Source organism: Trifolium pratense, linkage group LG3 (genome assembly GCF_020283565.1).
Source record: "Trifolium pratense cultivar HEN17-A07 linkage group LG3, ARS_RC_1.1, whole genome shotgun sequence".
Classification (NCBI taxonomy): domain Eukaryota; kingdom Viridiplantae; phylum Streptophyta; class Magnoliopsida; order Fabales; family Fabaceae; genus Trifolium; species Trifolium pratense.
The window spans coordinates 16,132,974-16,155,699 of NC_060061.1; the positions used below are offsets into that span (position 1 = coordinate 16,132,974).

Genomic DNA, 22,726 nt, shown 5'->3' on the forward strand with positions numbered 1-22,726 from the left:
TTATCTTTGATCTGAGTGACCACCTCCATATCCAAATCCAATACCCTTCCTACCACCCATACGAAACCCTAGTCCTGCACACCAAATTCAATTTCAAAGGTTAGAATTACACTATTATTAGTGTCACGGTAATTAATAATAATTTTTAAAAAATAAAAATAAAGTGAGGGGGCAAGATAGTACATACCATGATGAGATCTACAAGCCCGAGGTTCATCAAAACGTGAGAAAGAGAGTCGTTTTAAGGCAAAACCAATATCAATAATAATTAGACCAGAAGATTGATCGGTGACAAGGATATCTTTAACAGGTAGCCACAAGAAAAGCTCTTGACGAGACATACCCTTCAAAACCTTAAGTTGTCCGAAACTGAGATTTGCTTTAATAAGAGTGTCAAAAAACACAGTGGTTTCATATTGGGCTAAACAAGGGCAATCTAAGTGTACCTCTAAATGACCCATTCGATCTAGTTCAAATGATTTCACACCTCTGGGAAAAAGACCAGCTGGGAGACCATGGTTGCGGAGAATCTCTTCAAGATGAGAAGAAGAAGAATATTCTTCTTTAGCTGTCCCTATGAGAGGAAGAATGAAAACAAGGGCAAGAAGGAAAATGGGGGCATGAGACCTAGGTGTGAGAGACATTGTCATACGAATATGGTATAGTACACTATGATTACAAAGGAGGCACTTTGTTTTAGGGTAAAAAAGGAGGCACTTAAAAAGGACATTACTTATGAGGTTTTTGTTTTATTTAAGGTTTTCAGGTTGATATGTGATGTGACGTGTGATGCTACTAAAACGTAAAGTTGGTCCTATTACAGCAATCGGCTGTCCGCCCATTCACTTATTCAGGACAACAGTAGCCGTTCGATTATGATAGGTCGATTTAGATAATAATACTAATTTATTTTAAAATATGGAGTAATATAATCAAGGGTGTTTTAGAAAAATCTATATACAAAATGAACACATTAAATTCATAAACTATTTTTTTAATGTGTGAGTAAGAGGTGCTTATATAAAGAGACTAAGAATATGATTGTCCATGGAGTACTAGTTTTTATTTTTGGTTTACAAAGGAGCGGAGGATCGAACTCAAGACCTCATGCATACTACTTAAACCTCTCACCACGAGACCAACTTTAGTGGCTTATCCATGGGGTACTAGTTAAGAAATAAAAAAAAAAGTATTGAAAAGAGTATTGTCAAAAAAGAGGTTTTGACTACATGAATTTCAAAATATTTTTTCTATATTTGTTTCCTTAACGCGTCCCTAACATTTTACTAAATATGTTTATTATTATTTTACTAATTAATTAATTAAAAGTAATTAATACTATTGACCATATAGTATGCATAAAAATAAAAAATTAAAGTTGAATGCATTGTTTCTTATTTTACAAAAGTTGAATACATAATGAGACTTTTTTTTGTTTACAATATTATCAATGAGTATTTTAAATCCAAAACTTCGTACATACTACCTAAACTCCTCACTATTAAATCAAACCTAATGAAACTTGATAATTTATAAAAATGACGGATTACATAACCATATTCATGAATAAGCAAAAACAAGGAAATGGATTCCCTGCAGGGACTATTTGACTCCAGGTTAATCTCAGTCATTCAGTTTTATTAAAATATATTATTTATTTGATCAAATTTTAATCCAAAGGCTACAATATAATGACTGCAGGATATCTTGACTGAATGGAATCCAGATCCTAAAAATAACTCTAGTGGTTTACAACTTCAAATGATCTCGTTTACAATACGCTTAAGTCGCATTCCTAGAGCCAATGACAACACCTTTTTTTTTTATTTATTAGAGTTGATTTAGTTGTTGTGTTTCTCTTCCATGGGAGATGTTAAAATTAGCCATAGCAATAAAACTCATACTCGCGGGTACCCACCTAAACCATACCTGCTTTGACGGGGAAAACCCGAGTTGACTGGGTTTGGGTTCGGGTTTGGGTTTTCCCCGATTTCAAAAGATGTGTTTGGGGCGGGTAATGGGTACATTGATACCCACCCGAACATGTCCCCGAACTCGCTCCGCTTATACTAAAAATTAGATTTCACCTCTTTTAAATTAGAAACGCTTAAACAATCTCTTAAATTACGTTCATATATTTATTTTTTATTTTAATTTGAGTATTAAACAAATCATTTTCTATATTTTTTTTTTATTTAAAAAAATATTGTTGAGAGAAAATAATTTTGGACATTTAACTTCTTTTTTTAATAAAAAAATACTAAAATATAATCTAAATTCATGTGGAAATAGGCGTAATGGAGATACCCGAAACCCAATGGGGATACCCGATCCCCGTTGGGTATGGGTTTGGAGTTATCATTTTTATCCCCGCTCGAATTTGGGATGGGTTTGGGAGGGCAAAACTCATCCCCGCCCCGTCCCATTGCCATGCCTAGTTAAAATTACATGTCCATCCATTTTATGTTGAAATATACGTCTTAGTTCATTTAACTTAACAACGTTAAATAATATTTAATGACAAATTCAAATATGCTATAATTATAACTTTATGTAAATAATTTTTTTAAAAAAATTAATTTTATTATAATGCCATATAAATATAATTCATGAAAATTCATATATTAAAATAAAAAAGAATTTTCATAATTTAAATATTACTTATGGAAAATTCAATAATTAACTAATGAATGAATTGGGAGGTCACTCTCGCTCATTTACTCGGGGAAGGAAATTTTAGTGCTGATTTTCTTGCTAAATTATGATCAACAATGATAAACTTTTTATTTTAGGTCCCCTTAAAGATTTGGGAGTCTTCGCCATAGAGTCTAGTTTCTTCTTTTTGTTGTTTTTTTACCTAGTGTACCCAACAAAATAACTAAATATTATATTGTATTAATTTTATATTACTATTTGATTTTCATTTCCAGAAACATATTTAAGTCTTTATTTAATTATATTCGATTCTTGGTTGTTTACTCAATTTTTTTATATGCACTCTCTATTGAACGTAATCTTATTTAAAAAACATTAGAAACTAAATTATATTATATTTTATATATATATATATATATATATATAGAGTCAGGATCCGTTGACACCAACTAGTTTGACACCAAATGTTACACCTCTCAATAACGTTTTAACCGATATAAATTTTATAAAATCCACCGTTGGATTGAAAGTTTACATCATATAGATCATTTGTGTAAAATTTCAGACAAATCCAAAATCATTTGATATGCTATTGAGACACATAAAGATTAACGGCATTTAAAAAAATACAAAAACCGTTAATTTTGATGTATCTCAATAACATATCAAATGATTTTGGATTTATTTGAAATTTTACACAAATGATCTATATGATGTAAACTTTCAATCCAACGGTGGATTTTATAAAATTTATATCGGTTAAAACGTTATTAAGAGGTGTAACATTTGGTGTCAAACTAGTTGGTGTCAACGGATCCTGACTCATATATATATATATATATATATATATATATATATATATATATATATATATATATATAATTTAGTGGGAGATTCTGATTTCATTATATCTGGTAAAGATATCTTGTCTAGCTTTTTAAAAGTTTCTAACCAATTGTGGAACTAGATATAGTACATATCAGCTACTACCAATTGAGCATAACAAACTGTAGATCCATTGAAATTGGCCACATAATAAAGGGATTATTAGTAAACTAAATACACCATATGTTTCAAATTACTTGACTTTTTAGAAGAAATTTTTTTTCAAATTACTTGTCTTTTTAATAATTTATGTTATATTTTGTCTATTATACCCTCCTTATTTTAAATCTTTTTATTGTATTTTTTTTACTAAACTTCTTTGTATAATTTGTTTAAAAAAAAATGATACATAACATATTAAATTTGTTGGAAAGAGAAAGTGTGTGCAAAAAAAATATTTGTGAATTAAAATAAGGGTAAAAGAAAAATAAAGTGCAAAAATACACTTTCTTAATTTCTTGTTTTTTTCTTTCTAAAAAGTGTAATTTGAAACGGAGGGAGTACAATATATCTTTCAATATATCTTTCGATTAAGATTTGAACATTAATTCACTGTATTGCAAGAATTTAGTTTATGTTGCTAGACAGATAATCGCCTTAGTTTTGTAAGAATGTTTTTTTAATACAGAGAAAGAAGAAAAAAAAATTAATTTTATTAAAATAAAAAACAGAAATTTCAGTCCACTCACTAGTAGCACCACATTAGGCTTAAATCATATCATTCTGTGCAGAATTTGGGAACAAAATCAGAAGGAGATGGCATCAAATATCTGGTCCTATCCTCTGTTCTAACGACTTCTGGTACAAAGTCCTTACAGAACCAATCATAAATGGAAAACTAGGATCAAGTTTATTTGCTCTGTTGTGCAAAATAAATAACACGGATAAATCTACAATTTTATTATGTAAAATAATGTTTACTAATATTTTACTCTTCATGCAAGAGTACTTGGATGAAATGACGTGAGTTTCTTCTAACTTAACTAAGATCTTGGGTTCGATATCTAGTTTAGGCATGTAGCAATGTTAAAACTTCTATGAAGAGTTTGCCACTCATTTGAGTCCCACAAAGTTCGAGGGATTAGTCTCTACAATTGTGCGCAAATGATATCCGATTTACGTCAATTTTTTTTATTTACTCCTTTCGTTTTATAGAGAATGCGTTTAAGATTTTTGCACATATATTAAGATTTTTACTAAATTATCCCTATAAGTTATTGGTTGGTTTTATTGTAAATAGTGCATATATATAGTAATAATTAGGGGGTACAATTGAAAAATATTACATTGAAAAGTAAGAATGACATTCATTTTTAAAACAAAATTTTATTCTTAAAATGACATTTATTTTGAGAAAGACCGAGTACTAAGTTCTTTTTAGACTTAATTAGTATTTTAGTCTCTTAAATATATTTTTGGTTTCACATTAATTAGTTCCTTAAAGAAAAAAAAATCATTTTGATCCCTTAACTATACGACCGTTAGTCACCATGTCTTCTCCTTTAATTTGTTTTAATCTTTAAGGGACTACAATATTGTCAAGGAGTTTAATAATGTTTGTTTTATAAAAAAAGAATAACTATACCCCTCTCATTGCATCTATATATCATACTAGTTATTTTATTTATTTATTTATGATATAAGAAAAGAAAAAAGGAATAACTAGACCTCTCTCATTGATCTGTTAGTTGGTTCAGTGGTGATTGACGCTGAATTTGGTAGGGAGGACCGCAGTTCGATATCTCGCAACTACGATTGGGAGGGGCTGGAACCACTTGGTCAGAGAACTAACCCCCCAACCAGATTAAACTGGTGGTGAAAAAAAAAAAAGATACATGTGAAATGTCAATATTGCCCTTGCTTGCTCTATATTTGGCCACATGGCCCTTTTTTTTTTTTATATATATTAGCATTATATTTAAATAATATTTTTTCAAATTATCTTAATAGAAAAAGTGCAAATCAAAATTAAATTATATAATATAAAATTAATCATTATTTTTACTAACCACAACATCCCCTACATATAAAAAAATTGCGGCAACGTCTCGAGCCATGCTTACTTACGAGTATTATACTAGTTCTATAACTAAACACATTTTTGTAAATCACATCATGAGTCAATATAGTTATATTTTCAACCATGCAACAAACAATGGTCCCAAAAAAGAATATATTTCTCTCTTTCTCATAAGAAACACATGGATTAACTTGGAGGTTGAAACCATAGAAACGACCCCGCAAAACACATGATGCCTTTGTGAGAAACAATTATTTAATATATAGTTTCTAAAAATCCAAAATTTTGTTCATACTATATTTCTCTTCCACACATTTAAATTTAAAGATCCTTATACATTACTTGTTTCTCCATTACTAACACACAAAATGGAACAAGAAAATAACCATAGACTAAGTGTGTCTGTGGAAGATTTAGGTTTCAATAATGGTTCCAACATGAAGGGAAAATTGAGCCGGAAGCATTATGATGATGCCAGTCCAAAATTGTTCATATCCAAGAACCTTGAGACAGAAAGAAAGAGAAGGGAGAAACATGGTTCAAGACTTTTGGTGCTTAGGTCTCTAGTACCAATCATCACAAGTGTAACCATCTAAACTTCACTCACTATCTTTTACTAGTCTTTTATGATTTACTATAATCATCAAATGAATATTGAATAAAATATTAAATTTCCTATGTTATCCCTTTAATTTATTCTCTAAATTGTATAAATATAGTATATAAAATCCATCAATTTACTCAGTAAAATATATGAAGATTCATCAATTTAATTTTTAACATCTTAATAGTAGTTATTAAATTGAAGAATTTTATATATTTTAGAGACTACTTATTATATTTATATAATGTAAGGACTAAATTGGAGAGAATGTGATAGTTCAAGACTAAATTGATAGTTTATTTGATGAATATTTATTCAATATTATCTTTGTTTAGATTTTTTTTTTAAGTAGCTTAGTGGCTAAAATTCTATTATTAAGGTGAATAGTTGAAGCGTCTGAGATTCGAACCTCAACCTATACATATAAAATGCGATGTTCCTATGTACCAAAAAAAAAGCGATTTTCCTAACAAATTAGCTGAGCTCTCGGGCCACCTTTGTTTAGCTTTTAGTAGTAATTAATATGTTATGGAAACTAACTATGAATTCTAATTTGGATATTAGATGAACAAAGCAAGCATTATTGAGGATGCTATCACTTATACCAAGATGTTGCAAAAGGAAGTTGAGATTCTTACAAAAGAGCTTGATGAAATGGAAGAAACAAGAAAGAAAAAAGCAGAGCAAAAAACATGTGAATCTTCTGCTGCTGGGGAAAAGATCAATATATCTTGGATAGAGGTTTTATATAAATTTATTTATTTCCTTAATTAAATAAATCACATCTATGTCCATGTGAGCATAGCTCAGTTGGTAGAGACATCGCACTATATGTGCAGAAGTCGGGGTTCGAACCCCAGACACTCTACTTATTCACCTTTAAGGTGGACTTTCTAGCCATTAGACTATATATTTGACAAAAAATATTCATCTGTAACTCCTATTAGTAATTTATATTGGTATTGTTACTTTCAACAGGAAGAGATCCAGGTAGCAAAAATTGATGGCAATATGTTATGGGCCAAGATGATCATTGAGCATAAGAGGGGAAGGTTCCAGAAATTAGTAGAGGATTTGCATACTTCAAACATTGAAATGATTGATCTTAGTGTTACAACTATAGAAGGAGCATATCTTATTACAGCTACCTTAAAGGTGACACTAAAATTATAGATAAGAATTTATTTAATAACATAAACTCACTAGAAAGGACTAAAACATGAACCCTGATTTATCTTTTGAGAATTTTTTTAATACATGCTAATATATTGTGTTTGCTTTATTTAATTTGAAATTATGATTAAATGCTAGACTCTTATGTTGGTTCTGTATTTATTGTTTTTTAGGGTATGGGTGGTGAACCAATTGAGCTTTATCAAATTCCAGCTATCATCAAGTTCAAGTAAAGCAAATGGATAAAAAATTAGAGAAAATGGAAAAGAAATTTCTTATCCTTCAATCCATCAAATTGAAATAAATTTTAGGTTATTTAATTTCTCAATTAACTTGTATTGATTCTATTAACTTTTTTTTTTGGTACATGGACTTTATCAACTTTATTCCGTATTATGTTTGAACTCAAAAATTATAATATTGCATGTATAATCTTGTTCACCAATAATTTAGACTAATAAACGCGTTACAATATCCAGGGACGGACATAGGGGGCAAGTAAGGGCTGAGGCCCCCCTCTTGTCATAACTTTTTTTTCATATACTTATTTTTGATACATACTACATAAATTGATATTTGAGAATTTTGTTAAAAGTTAGTAACGACCGTTTGTTGTAAAACAGACACCCACAACACAACATAGTAATATTGTAACAATTTGCTTTAAAATATTTTAATAATATATATTATACACTATTAAAGTTCAAATTCAATTAAGTTAGTTCTGATTGTTTGCTACAAGTGAAAGATTATTTTCTTGCTATGAAGATTGTGAAAAATAGGTTGAGAAATAAGATAGAAAATGAATTTCAAACTAATTAATACGATTCAGTTGTTGATGAATTTTATTATAGAGGGCAATGTCGTGTTCGTGTACAATTTAGATAAGCAATGTAACATATTTTTTATTTTTTATTAAGCATATTTAAGCAATATTATAATTATTATGATTTATTTAATATTTATAATTTAATTATTTCGGCCCCCATTTTATAGATTCCTGGATCCGTCCGTGACAATATCCGCAAAGTTACATATAATTCATCAATTTTTTTTTTTTATACAAATTCATCAAATATTGTTTTGAAGAAGGCGTGTGTTTGAATATCTCAATTGGAACTGTTGACAGCTAAATAAATATTGGTGGATAGTTTAGCTGATGCACATAGTGATAAAAGTTCATGATTGAGTAAAGGCTTTTAAACCTGATAAAAAGAAAAAGCAGAGCGATATACCTGTTTTGTTTGTTTTTATTCTTGTACTGTCTTTTGCTTGCACCTTTACTTCTTGTTATGGGGTATTGCGTATTAATCAAGAGAAGAGAGATACAACTCATGTGCATCAATCAGGTGACCTAATTCAATTGGGAGTTATAAGATGGCATGGTGACTCAGGATGAATGTGTTAGGGAGTGGAGATGAAAAGATCAGGAGTTCGATTTTCACCATCAACAAAAACTAACAATACTAATTACTAACTACAGTGTATATGGCCCTAGATATGAGTTCAATGTTGTTAATGAATGTCAAAATCAAAGAAAAAGATTTGTAATTAATAAATATATATTAAGGACCGACACACGTGACTCAAATCGAATATGGATTTTCAGACTCGTTTTTAAAATATAGTTTAATATCTATGTGCTTGTTTGATATGTAACACGCCAAGACCTTTTTCCCGCGTCTCAACGTCTTTGCGCTGATTTTAAAACTACAACGCAAAACAAACACAAACTAAGACAAACACTTAGCGCCCCATAAGATAACCAATATTATGGACCAATTTAACCATATATGTTTGAAGGCTTGATAAGTGAAGAACATTAGAGTTGTTATGAATAATATGCTTTAGTGAAAGCCCTTAGTGGATGTCCATATCATATCTCTTCCATTGCCTATAACTCCCACTAGTGAGCGGAACTTAAATACCTTTGTTATTTCACTTCCTTGTTTGTGTCCTATAAATAAGACTCTTGTTATGATGTAAAGATACACAAGTGATGAGTTGAATACAAAGTTTTCATTCTCTCCATCTCTATGTTTTAGCTCTCGAGTTTATTTCTAACAAGAGTAAAATTTTAGCCTTAAAAGTACCTTTATATGATCAATTTGGTACCCTAGCAATTAATTTTATCAATTTGTTTTTCTAAACTCAGATCCCCAATATTTTAGTCGATCTATCTAAATTACAATGAAGAATGACAATCGTGACATAAACTTGAAGGGAATTTGAACAAAAAATTGGAAAAATTAATGGTTGTAACAAGGACTTTCAAGCTTTACAGTGGATCCTTATTCAAAATTTGAATTCCTTCTTAGTTAATTAGGCATAATTTCTTCTCTTGAATTGATGATAGATAAAATTGATAATCATTTGATTAATTTCATTCAATTATTGGATGGCATTATATTTTATACAGATTGCATATATTTCTTGATATACATAATTATAACTTTTCATAAAGATCTCTCACAATCGAAAAGGGGAAAGCCATCCTTTCATACAAATAAACAACTTTTTATCTCTGATCTAAGTGACCTACATATCCAAATCCAGTACTCTTCCTTCCACCCATGCGAAACCCTAGTCCTGCACACCAAATTCAATTTCAAAAGTCAGATTTATGTATTACTAGTGTCACTGGTATTAATAATAAATTCTTTAAAAAAAAAAGAGAGAGAGACAAGAAAGTACATACCATGATCAGATCTACAAGCTCGAGGTTCATCAAAACAAGAGAAAGCGAGTCGTTTTAAGGCAAAACCAATATCAATAACAATGACACCAGAAGATTGATCAATGACAATGATATCTTTAACAGGTAGCCACAAGAAAAGCTCTTTATGAGACATACCCTCCAAAATCTTAAGTTGTCCAAAACTGAGGTTTGCTTTAATAATAGTGTCAAAGAACACTATGGTTTCATATAGAGCTAAACAAGGACGATCTAAGTGTACCTCTAAATGACCATTTTTATTTAGTTTAAATGATTTCACACTCTGAGGAAAAATACCGGCTGGGAGGCCGTGGTTGTGAAGAACCTCCTCAAGACGAGAAGAAGATTCTTCTTCAGCTGTCCCTATGAGAGGAAGAATGAAAGAAAGGGCAACAAGGAAAATGGAGACGGTAGACCTAGGTGTCAGAGACATTGTCATAGGAATATGGTATCGTACAGTACAATTACAAAGGGGGCACTTTATTTTTTGTACAAAAAGGAGCGCTTAAAAAGTGACTTTATTTCAGAGGTTTTTGTTTTATTTAAGATTTTTAGGTTGATATGTGATGTGACATTGTGATCCTACTGAAACGTAAAGTAGGCCCCATTCCACCAGTCGATTGTCTACCCACTCACGCATTCAGGACAATCGAAATCGTTCGATTATGATAGGGCGATTCATATTTAATACTACTAATTTATCTTAAATTTTGAAGTAATATAAAAATAAAAATAAAATGTTGTTGTTTTGTGAGTGTGAGAAAAGAAAAATAAAAAATAAAAAAATGAAAAGATGATGATGAGAGAGATAACATAGATGTGAGCAGCAAAGAGTGCAGCAGAGAAAAAGTTGTAGATGAGATGATTCATATACAAAGAGATATTTCCTCTGACTTATTTATAAGCAAAAGTTAGTTTTTAGACTCATTGAACAATTGATGTATCTAACTTAGATATATGCTAGATACATTGGTTTTTCAATGAATCTCAAAAGTAATTTTTGCTAATACAAGTAGTTAAGAAAAAAATCTTATATATTGTAAAGAGTATTTTTTTTTTTTACATTATTAAGAAGTTGACTATCCGAACCCGAATTTCTAAGGTAATTTTGTTATATTTGTTTCCTTACTATTTATTATTTATTTTCTAATTAATTGATTAAAAGTAATTAATACTATTGACCATGTAGTATCATAAAAATAAAAAATTAAAGTTGAATACATTGTTTCTTTTTTGACCAAATTTGAATACATTTGTAAAGAAGTATTTTTAAAAGGTCTATCTAAAAATGGAAAAATTAAAATTAATAATTTTACCATATCATTATTTTTATGATTATTTAATAATTAAAATAAAATAAAATGCAAAAACTACAATGATCTTTAACAGGTAGTGTCTGGTTCTATCTGATTGTAGAAATCTTGCAATGTAGTATCTATGGGGAGCGGGTTGTCTCTAGTGGGATTTTCACTGGATTTCCTGTAGTGACCATATCAATCCTTAAAAATCATTTTTGATTTAAATATCAGCAAGTAAAGAAAAAATGAAAGGTCAACATTACACCGAATAAAAAATTTCACTAGAGACAATCCTTTTTCAGTATCATGGTATCCATCTAACTCATATTCAAATGATGGAAACTAATGTCAGAGGAAGCTGTTCAAAAAAAAAAAATACTAATGTCCTAGGAATAACTTTGCTTTAGGAGACATGGTAGCCTACTATTGGTAGGTATGTTGAACGGGGTGCATGGATAGAAATTACGGGTGGTTTTATTTGATGGGCATGGACAGAAATCAATGGAGGTGGGTATATGAAAATAGAGTGAGGATAAGAGATTGGAAGGAACGGTACACTGAAATATAGAAACAAAATAATGACATGGCAAAATTATGGATTTTTTAATAATTTAATTTAAAAATATAATGACATGGCAAAATTATGGATTTTAATTGGTTGTCCGTGTAATCTTCATTTACACTGAATGCTTATAATTTTTTTTTTTTCTGTTTATAATGGATTTTTTTTTTACAATGGAAGTGAGGATCGAACCCGTAACCGCTGACATACTATACAAACTCTCACCACTGAACCAAACCTAGTGGTTTGTCTGCTTATAATCTTTAAACTTTTATAAAAATGATAGAGATAATAAATGTTTTTATATGTGGGAAAAAGAAATATACACTGACAGTTAAAATAATTTTACATTGTCGACGAATAACAATCATGTTTTTCGCCACATCAAATCATTTTCTTTATGATCACGTGACAAATTTATAATTTTTTATTAAATAACCATATAAAATTATTTTACTATTGTCGGTGCTCCTCAAGGGCTGGGGTCTGGGGAGAACGATGGTCCGCCGCAAGTTGTGTGGGAATTTTTTTGAGTATACAACCAATTTGATTCTTGATTTTGTAAAACACCCTCAAGTAAGTCATTAATTTTGTAAATATCTCAAAAACGTCACTGCCTTTATTAATGTGTTAAGTTATTCCTGTATTTAGTCACTTTATCTAATTGTCTTAATAGTGTCATTTTTTTAGTGGTCTAGTGACTAAAAATTTTATCTTTAATGTGGATAAGTGAAATGATCAGGGCTCGAACCTCGATCCTCTACATATATAATTCAATCTTCTAACCAACTGAGCTAAATTTGCTGGATTGTTTTAATAACTTCCTATATTATTAAAATAAAAATAGAAATTTCAGTCCACTAGCACCAAAATGTTGTGTGCTACTGCCATTGATTTGGAGCTGGTACACCACCTGACAAACTTGGGCTTAAATCATATCTATATCTATCTGCGCCGAATTTGGGAACAAAATCAGAAGCAGATGGCATCAAATATCTGGTCCTGTCCTCTGTTCTAACGACTTCTGTACAAAATCCTTACAGAATCGATCATAAATGGAAAACTAGGATCAACTTTATTTGCTATGTTTTGCAGAAATAAAAAACACGGATAAATCTACAATTTTATTATGCACAATAATATTTTACTTTGTTGACATACCAAAAGTGAACTAAATATATCAAAAAATGTTTTTAATACAAAAAGAATTTAGCTAAGTATTCATCTTTGCTTGAATTATTATTATTTTTATATAATATATTTAGTTTTTTTTTTTCACCACCAGTTTAATCTGGTTCGAAGATCCGTTCTGGCATCAAGTGGTACGAACCCCCTCCCGATTGCAGTTGCGGCAGATCGAACCGTGATCCTCTCTACCAAGTTCGGCGTCAATTACTACTTAACCAACTAATTAATGATTGACTTTATATATTTAGTTTTGCATGAGTGTAAAATATGTATTTCGAAACACACCCTTATAGGCTTTAATATCTTTTGGCGTTGCAATAACTACAAGTTTTCTATAAACTAGATAATGCTACTAATTAATTGTTAAGGTTTGTATTATTTTCTTTATTTAAGTTTGAATTTAGAACTTCTATTTTTTTTAACTTCGAGCTATCCAACCTATTCAAAGTTGATTATAAATTGAAAATGTTATATTAAATTAAAAAAAGTTTGTTACAAATTAATAAAGGATTTTTTTGGGTGTAAATTTTAGATATCTTCTATAGCCAATTATAGGAACTAATTTTTCAAGTCAGATAAAGTTATAAATGAACGTCACCTCACTCATATATATATATATATATATATATATATATATATATATATATATATATATATATATATATATATATATATATATATATATATATAACGTTATTTCATTTGTAGGGTTGAATTCGATCTCATATCATATGGTTAAGGTGAAAGTAAGTTTAATTTCCTCATCCAATTAAGAGGTTAACCATATTGTTAGAAAAAAGGTGTTTAATAATGTTTGTTTTGTACATAAAAAAAATTAAATAAATAAAATAATTTGACACCTCATTGCATTCATAACTAAACACAGATTTTGTAAATCACATCATGACTCATGAGTCAATATAGTTATCAAGATTCAAACATGCAACAAACAATGGTCCCAAAAAAAGAATATATTTCTCTCTTTCTCATGAGAAACACATGGATTAACTTGGAGGTTGAAACCATAGAAACCACACCCCCTCAAAACACATGATGCCTTTTGTGAGAAGCATTTATTTATTATATAGTTTCTAAAATAAAAAAATTTATTCATACTTTATTTCTCTTTCACATTTAAAGATCTTTATTCATTACTTTTTTCTCCATTAATTCCTAACACCCAAAATGGAACAAGAAAGTGATCATAGACTAAGTATGTCTATGGAAGATTTAGGTTTCAATACTAGTTACAACATGAAGGGAAAATTGGGAGAAAAGCATTATGATGATGTTGGTCCAAAAGTGTTCATATCCAAGAACCTTGAGATAGAAAGAAAGAGAAGGGAGAAACTTGGTTCAAGACTTTTGGTGCTTAGGTCTCTTGTACCAATCATCACAAGTGTAATCACCTAAACTTCACTCACTACTTATAGTCCTTTATGATTTACTATAATCATCAAATGAATGTTGAATTAAACCTTTAAATTCTCTATGTTTGTCTCCTAAATTTATTCTCTAGAATGTATATATATATATATATATATATATATATATATATATATATATATATATATATATTCTTTTCTAAAGTATATAAAATCTGTCAATTTAGTCGATAAAATTTATAAATATTTGTCGATTTAATTTTTAACATCTTAAAAAAAAAATTGATAGCGGTTACTAAATTGACAAATTTTATATATTTTAGGGATTACTTGTGAATTATATTTATATAATTTAAGGATTAAATTTGGGAGAGTGCGATAGTTAAAGATTAAATTAATAGTTTATTTGACGAATATTTATTTAATATTATCTATGCTTAATTTTTTGGTCAAATGGTTTAATGGTTAGAATTTCACCTTGATAGTTTAGCATATTTAGTGTTTTTAATTAGCACATCATGGAAATTGACTATGAATTCTAATTTGGATATTAGATGAACAAAGCAAGCATTATTGAGGATGCTATCACTTATACCAAGATGTTGCAAAAGGAAGTTGAGATTCTTACAAAAGAGCTTGATGAAATGGAAGAAACAAGAAAGAAAAAAGAAGAGCAAAAAACATGTGAATCTTCTGCTGCTGGGGAAAAGATCAATATATCTTGGATAGAGGTTTTATATAAATTTATTTATTTCCTTAATTAAATAAATCACATCTATAACTCCTATTAGTAATTAATTAGTGATGTTACTTTCTACAGGAAGAGATCCAGGTAGCAAAAATTGATGGCAGCAATATGTTATGGGCCAAGATGATCATTGAGAACAAGAGGGGAAGGTTCAAGAAATTAGTAGAGGATTTGAATAATTCAAACATTGAAATTATTGATCTTAGTGTTACAACTATAGAAGGAGCATATCATATTACTGCCACCTTAAAGGTTAAACTATAAATTAAAGATAAGAATCTATTTATCTTTTGAGAATTTTTTTTAATACATGCTAACATAAACTCACTATGATTTTATGTTATTTGTTGTTTTTCAGGGAATGAGTGGTGAACCAATTGAGCTTTATCAAATTCCAACTATTATGAAGTTCAAGTAGAGCAAATGGATCAAAAAATTAGAGCAAATGAAAAAGTTATTTCTTATGCATTAATCCATCAAATTGAAATAAATTTTAGGTTATTTAATTTCTCAATTAACTTGTATTGACTCTATCAACTTTATTCCTTATAATGTTTGAACTCAAAAACTACAATATTGCAAGTATAATCTTGTTCACCAATAGCTTAGGCAAATAAATGTGTTACAACATCTGCAGGTTACTACTTTAAAAAAAAAAATCTGCAGGTTACTAATAATTCATCAAATGTTATTTTGAAATTTGAGTGGAAGGAAAGAGCTTCAGAGATTTTAAGTTCTTCTAAATTGACTGAACTTTTTCAATACTCTTTCATAAAAATAGTATTAAGTTACATCATAGTCCCTTCCTTCATTTCCCTCCTCTTATTTAAAAGAAAAAAGAAATGTTAATAAGAGTCTATTTGTTAAAAATAACCTATAAGCTAGCTGATAGCTGAAAAACTAGCTTATAGCCGAAAGCTGAAAAGCTAGCTTATTGAAATTAAAGTGTTTGGTAAAATTAGCTTTTAAAGTGGTTATTAAATATAAAATTACATAATTGATAGTGGGTAGTTTTTTTTAGAGTGAGTAGTTATTAAATTAAAGGGTAAAAATGGAATAAAGTGTAATAAGCTATAAGCTCAAACGCTACTTGAAATAGCATCTGAAAAAAGATATAAGCTAGTATAAAAAATTTGTTACCAAACATCTCTAATTTTTTGAAACAAGCTTATAAGCTCATATAATAAGCTATAAGCTAGCTTATTTATGTTATCAAACACACCCTAAGTTCTACAATAAATTTGAAAAAAATTCTCTTCCCAAAAAAAAGGATGAATTGAATGGATAGATCAAGATTATTCATTAAAATTCATAAAAAAATTCTTTAAAATATTCATCGTATCCATCTATTAAAATGTTTTTTTGTCCCTATAAATATTTCAAAAAACTTAACAAGTTTTGGTCTTAAATAATTTTCTTTCACGACTTTTGGTCCCTGCTTTTAAATCAACTCATGTATATCTTTTAAAATTTTAAATTTTTTCCGCAATAATGTTTTTAATACATTATTGAAACTTCTCTTATAAAAGTTTAGATTTTTTTAACAAGAAAGAATTAAATATGAAATTTTAGGTTTTTGGGCTTATACATTCATATTTAAGGTCATCTTATGTTAAAAAATTCTTTTTTTTTTCTAGAGATTTTTATTATATTAAAAATACGAATATAAAAATAATTCGAAATAAGAAAATGTGCACGAGTCGACTTAAAAGGATAAACTAAAAGTCACTGCAAAACTTATTTAACCCTAATATATATATATATAATGAATTGGCTGAACAAATTGTCATCCTACTATAGGCTATACATATCTACCGAGAATTTTTTTTTTTTTTAAGTAGCCTAGTGGCTAGAAATTTCACTTATAAGATGGATAAGTGGAATGACCGAAGTTCGAACCCCAACCCCTGCATATATAATGCATTGTCCTATCAACTAAAGCTAATCTCACAGGATATCTATCAAGATATTTACTCGTTGATAGCTTTATATATAAGATTGAACTTTGACTTAATAGGTAATGATCGATCCTAGAAGTTGTCCTTATTGACAATGTAAAATAAGCACACCATGCATTATTATTAAAGGGATAAAATAATTGATAAAACTTACATGCATTTTCATACATGTATTTCTTACTTTTCCACTCACAAAGGGGTGGTTATTTGTATTTTTTCATTTTGAAAAAATAAAAAAAAATTATTTTTTAATAAAAAAAACTACCTCTTTGTAAGTGAAAAAGTAAAAAATACATTTATGAAAATGCATGTAAATTTTGTCCTAAAATAATTTGCCGGTAGACACCAAGACCACGCAGGCCACAAAATCAACTTAATGAATGATCCAAAGTCATACAAAAAATCCACATGACCCGTGAACTCACATGCCTTGCAAGTTGCTACTATTCACGTAATTTCAATGAGCATGAAAGAGTTGAGTTCCCCTCAGCCTCAGACATTTCTTTCTAATGACCCTAGTGTTGGGTTTCAAGTGTGAGTAGTTAAGTCTCACATCGATTATAAATGAGAAGAATGTTAAATTTATAAGGGAGGTGACTCATTAACCTAAGTTTTGGGTGGAGATGTAGTGTCTCCGTCCCTTGTGGTCTTGAAGCATTGACTCAATTATTTCTCCCGAACTCCTCCAAACTCCCCAAACATAGCAAATAAATATCGACTTTATTATGGTAAGATCATCTACCAAGGAAATTATACAATCAATACTTCCCATATTAAAGAGCTGAGAAATACTTAGATAGGCACAATCACAAATCAATAGTGTTTAGCAAGGTTGTCAGAACCGGACCGGTCATCGAACCGGCGAGCTCACCGGTTCAAGGTTTAATTGGTCGGACCGGGTTCAATCGGGGTCGAACCATTTTTAATTAAATATATATTTTAATTAATATATAAATAAAAATATATGAATAATTGCTCAATATTTCATAATTTCATACATTAAAAAGATAAAATATCACAAGTCAAAATAAAATAAAATTTATAATTCAAACCAAATGAAAAATAGATGAAAAACAAAAATCTTTCCTATTCCTACGACGTCGTTGATTTGTTTCATTTTTTTTTTAAAAAAAAAAAGTTTAAACGACGTCGTTTTGCCCTATTTTTTTAAAAAATAAATAAAAAATCTGCAAAACCGCTTGAACCGTCCGGCCGGTTCACCGGTTCGACCCGGTTTGATCCCGGTTCAAGCGGTGTTTTGCCGGTCGGTTTCCTATCCGTTTTTTGCTCAAAACCGAACCGTTTTTATGACCGGTTCACGGTCCGACCGGTCCGACCGGCCGGTCCGGTCCAGTTTTGATAACCTTGGTGTTTAGGCACACACACAATAATATAAAAAATAAAATAAAAAAGAAATGATATGATATGACTAGATTATTTTCAATTAATTTTTTTAATTGATGTGAGTGTGCCTAAACATTTTTTATTTGGATTTGTGCCCAAGTAAGACTTCCTCTAAAGAGCTTATGCGTATGTTTGGATACGCGTTTCTGCACATCAAACGCGCGTTTCAGCCCTCAAACGCAATTTTTCACTTTTGCATGATGTTTGGTAAACGAATGGAAAATCAATTTCACTCCTCAGATTCGATTCTACAAGAAGCTTGGATTTGAAGCTTTCACATTACATTGAATCGATTTTGAAATTTTAATTTTGCCTGAAAAATATTTTTCATCAATATTTCCTGTTACCCTCTGTTTCCTGTGTATGGCGGCGGCTACCTTTGTTACCCTTGATTGAAGAAGATAAACAGGATGGGCTCAATTTAATTTTCCACTCGGCCCATTTAAGTTTTACCTGAGATTTTCATCTGTTTTTTTTTTTTTAATGTTGTGGCTGTGGGCACGTATTCAAACTTCCAAGAATAAAATATCTCTATTTATTAATTATTAGTACTCTAGTACTAGTACTAGTATTTTTTTATTTTTTTTACGGTAGTACTAGTATTTATTTATTCTTACAAAAAGTTGCTATTTTATTGTTATGCTCCAACTTCCGTAAAAAAAGTTGCTATATATATATATATATATATAGGGGGCTGCTAATTTAGACCCAGTTGGGTCTAAATTAGCAAGGTGCACCTTTTGAGTTGGATAAAAATACCTTTTTTTTTTATAAAAAAAAAAAAAAAAAACCATATTGGCGCTGATCCAGTGTCACGCGCCTACCGCAGGACCACCGTTACAGACCGTTGATTTCCATCAGACGGCCAAGAGATGATCTCATCATGGCTGTCGGATCAATCACACAGTCCAGATCATCCATCTCCATGATAAGCCAGCGCGTGCATCACACTAGATCTGCGCCTGGAGAGAGAAAATTTCATTTTAAAAAAGCAGGACACGTGTCAACTGCTGGGTGGTTGGCGTGTTTTTTTTTCATTTAATACTTTAAACTCAATTATTTCGTTGTAAATTAATTTTTTATTTTTTTATTTTTATACCAAAATTCATAATTTTTTTTTGTCTACAAATAGAGACTTGGTTCGTTTGATTTGGACACAAAAAAAAAAACTCAATTTTTCACTACCTTTAATTATCTTTATATAATACTGTGAAACCATTTAGCTGGTAGAATGGTTTCACAGTATAACTCTCTGAAACCATTTTACTGGTAGAATGGTTTCAGTGAGTAATTTCTTAATTGTTTGCTTCTGAAACCATTCTGAAACCATTTAGCTGGTACAATGGTTTCAGAGCGTTGTACTTTGAAACCATTTCACTGATAGAATGGTTTCAGGGGAGTTGATTTTTAATTGTTTGCTTCTGAAACCATTTTACTGCTAGAATGGTTTCACAGTATAACTCTCTGAAACCATTCTTCCAGCTAAATGGTTTCAGAAGCAAACAATAGTTTTTAATTACCGTTTTATCTCATTTAATTAACGAAAAATAGTTTCAGGTCTCAAAAAATTTCATAAAATATACCAAAAGTTCCAGAATATTATCTAATATTTTATTAGAAACAAATAAAAAAACAATTGGTTTCAGAGTACAAATCTATGAAATTATTATTATTATTTGTTAAATGGTTTTAAATAATCAGCGGAATTTGTGAAAATAATTTCATGACTTGAACTAGGGAGAGTGAGGTACACAAGAGGGTTCTAAATAATTCATAGTACTTTACATAAAATTTTGGAAATTTTTTATGGAATTATAATATTTTTAATTACCTTTTTACTCATTTAATTAACTAAAAATAGTTTCGGGTCTCCAAAAATTTCATACAATATACCAAAATTTCCAGAATATTATCTACTATTTTATTATGAAAAAATAAAAATAAAATAGCCTGAGGCTGCACGCGCCCCCACGCGCCGCCGGTGAGAGTGGGCGTGGGCGACGCGCACTGTTCATCGTCCCTCCCACCCGTTTTATGCAGAAACGGGTCGTGCGACCCGGTTTTTGACCCGGTTCGATCTCCCTCAATACTCAACGAAACTCGACGTTCCTTATATGGATTTTGATCGTTTTTCAATTTTACAAAGGTTTCCGGTATTAGTTTTTGAAATCGGCGTTCGATTCGCACGTAAAATGAGGTCGAAATTTGGAAGAAATTTAAAAAATGTAATAGTTGTTCTATTGTTTCAAAAAAAAAAAGGGTATTTTTATGATGCAAATTACATACATGCCCCAGTTGCTCTATTGTTTCAAAAAAAAAAATGGGTATTTTTGTCCAACTCAAAAGGTGCACCTTGCTAACTTAGACCTAACTAGGGTCTAAGTTAGAAAACCCCATATATATATATATATATATATATATATATATATATATATATATATATATATATATATATATATATATTTTTACGGACAAAAAAGTTGCTATATATTTTTTATTACTTATTTTATTTGTTTTTAAAATACTTATTTCATTTTATTTTTGACACAAGTTGCTATATATTTTTAGGTTACAAAGTCAAATAACTTAAAAGAAAAAACTATTATAAAAAAAGTAAAAGAAAAAACTAAAATAATACCAGGAAAAAAATAACTATGAGATCTAGTTTTAAGTACACTTAAAACCCATTTTGGTAATTGTACACTTAAAATCAATTTTGATTCAAACTAATAACTATCCAAACAACATAAATTTATGAGAATCACTTTTACATTAACGTATCCAAACAAAAATCAATTCTACCAAACTCACTTTTAACCAAAATCAATTCTGTCAAACTCAATTCTACCAAACTCAATTCTCGCCAACGCATAACCAAACACACACTATATCCAATTGTGCAAAAATGAGCCTTTGAAGTTTACACCATTGTGAGCCCTGCTGCTATGTTGACCATCTAGTAATTGCTATTCTCCTCTGTATTGTTCAAGAAGACAAAATACACTACTGAAAAATATCTTCCGATAAGATTTTACACTACCAGAAAATAATAGTGTAAGAAAAAATACCAACAAAAAATATTAGAGGATATACTCCTTCCGTCCCAAATATAAGCAAAAAAAATGAGTCAAAGAAACTTGATGTATTTGATTAAAGATTTGGACCAAATATATTCATTTTTGTTGACCAATTTTTATTTATATTTTAGGACAGAAGGATTATTTCAGTAGAATGAAGAATTCTGAGCAATGCGAGAGCGGACAACAATTACATCATTGGTCTATTGTTTGTATTATCACATATTTATTTTTATTTTTACAATACACAATGATTTAAAGTAGGAATGAGTTGTCTATTTTCTTATTATTTTATTAATCGTGTAAGTAGGTGGGGAGAATATACCTGTGTTAATTAATCAAATGTTTGATTACTTATCGACAAAAACAAAGTGCAGTAACATGTTTTTGGAATATGACATCAATTTTATAACAATTGACTAGTCAACAAATCAAACCTCCACTACATAGTGCCTCGATCGTCCTCCTAACTAATAAGCTAAACGTTATGAGGTTGAATAGAGCAAACTTATCCCTTTCAAATACTTTTATTCATTGAAAAAATAATAATAATAAAATAAACTCTCATTGAAAGTTCAACTACAATACCTATAGATTTCTTCACACAAGCAAAATCCAACCATGCATTGACCAATTGGAAAATAATGTTATCATACTTTTAATTGGTAGAAGAAAAATAATATTTTGAAAGAAATATTAGACACGCCTATTTGAGTTTACTTTATACATAAACATTTGCGAGATTATTTAGATGAGTATATGAAAACAACTTATGAAATGTCCATAAATTTGTTTATGTATGATATCTTCCTAAAACAACTTATAACTTATATAAATATGAATAGAGTTTATTTTATCATTCATCCTAGAAATAACTTAATACATTAGAACTTGTAAAGTGCTCATCCTATGTTAGTCATATTGACTAGTTTAATCTTTTCAAATGAATGACAACTTGATTTTGATAGCTTAACTTCCAATAGAAAAGGAATGAGAAACTTTATTGATAAAAGCTGAAAGTTAGAAGTTGGAATGATGATACTTCTTTTATAA

At 29.6% G+C, this 22,726-nt stretch overlaps 2 protein-coding genes across 3 annotated transcripts; one reads left to right on the forward strand and one right to left on the reverse strand.

Moving 5' to 3' along the window:
• Positions 1-644, reverse strand: LOC123914655. Its single transcript, XM_045965849.1, has 2 exons — positions 188-644; positions 1-74 (listed from the first exon to the last, which is right to left on the reverse strand). Exons 1-2 carry the CDS (start codon positions 642-644, stop codon positions 1-3), a joined length of 531 nt encoding a protein of 176 aa, XP_045821805.1.
• Positions 645-5,868: 5,224 nt separating this feature from the next.
• LOC123918159 (transcription factor DYT1-like) lies at positions 5,869-15,819 on the forward strand. 2 transcript variants are annotated; one of them, XM_045970134.1, is made up of 4 exons: positions 5,869-6,144; positions 6,729-6,905; positions 15,307-15,486; positions 15,593-15,819. In XM_045970134.1, exons 1-4 carry the CDS (start codon positions 5,929-5,931, stop codon positions 15,650-15,652), a joined length of 633 nt encoding a protein of 210 aa, XP_045826090.1. In that variant the 5' UTR covers positions 5,869-5,928; the 3' UTR covers positions 15,653-15,819. The 2 variants fall into 2 exon arrangements, with proteins under 2 accessions (XP_045826090.1, XP_045826089.1); XM_045970133.1 differs by lacking the exons at positions 5,869-6,144; positions 6,729-6,905 and adding exons at positions 14,123-14,502; positions 15,041-15,217.
• Positions 15,820-22,726: the final 6,907 nt, after the last annotated feature.

Excerpts from the sequence above, each read along its gene's own strand:
- LOC123914655 (XM_045965849.1), bottom strand. The coding sequence starts at position 644 with ATGTCTCTCACACCTAGGTCTCATGCCCCCATTTTCCTTCTTGCCCTT. Across the intron at positions 75-187 it reads GGCTTGTAGATCTCATCATG|GACTAGGGTTTCGTATGGGT; the intron begins GTATGTACTATC and ends TTTGGTGTGCAG.
- LOC123918159 (XM_045970134.1), top strand. The coding sequence starts at position 5,929 with ATGGAACAAGAAAATAACCATAGACTAAGTGTGTCTGTGGAAGATTTA. Across the intron at positions 6,906-15,306 it reads TCAATATATCTTGGATAGAG|GAAGAGATCCAGGTAGCAAA; the intron begins GTTTTATATAAA and ends TACTTTCTACAG. Across the intron at positions 15,487-15,592 it reads ATATTACTGCCACCTTAAAG|GGAATGAGTGGTGAACCAAT; the intron begins GTTAAACTATAA and ends GTTGTTTTTCAG.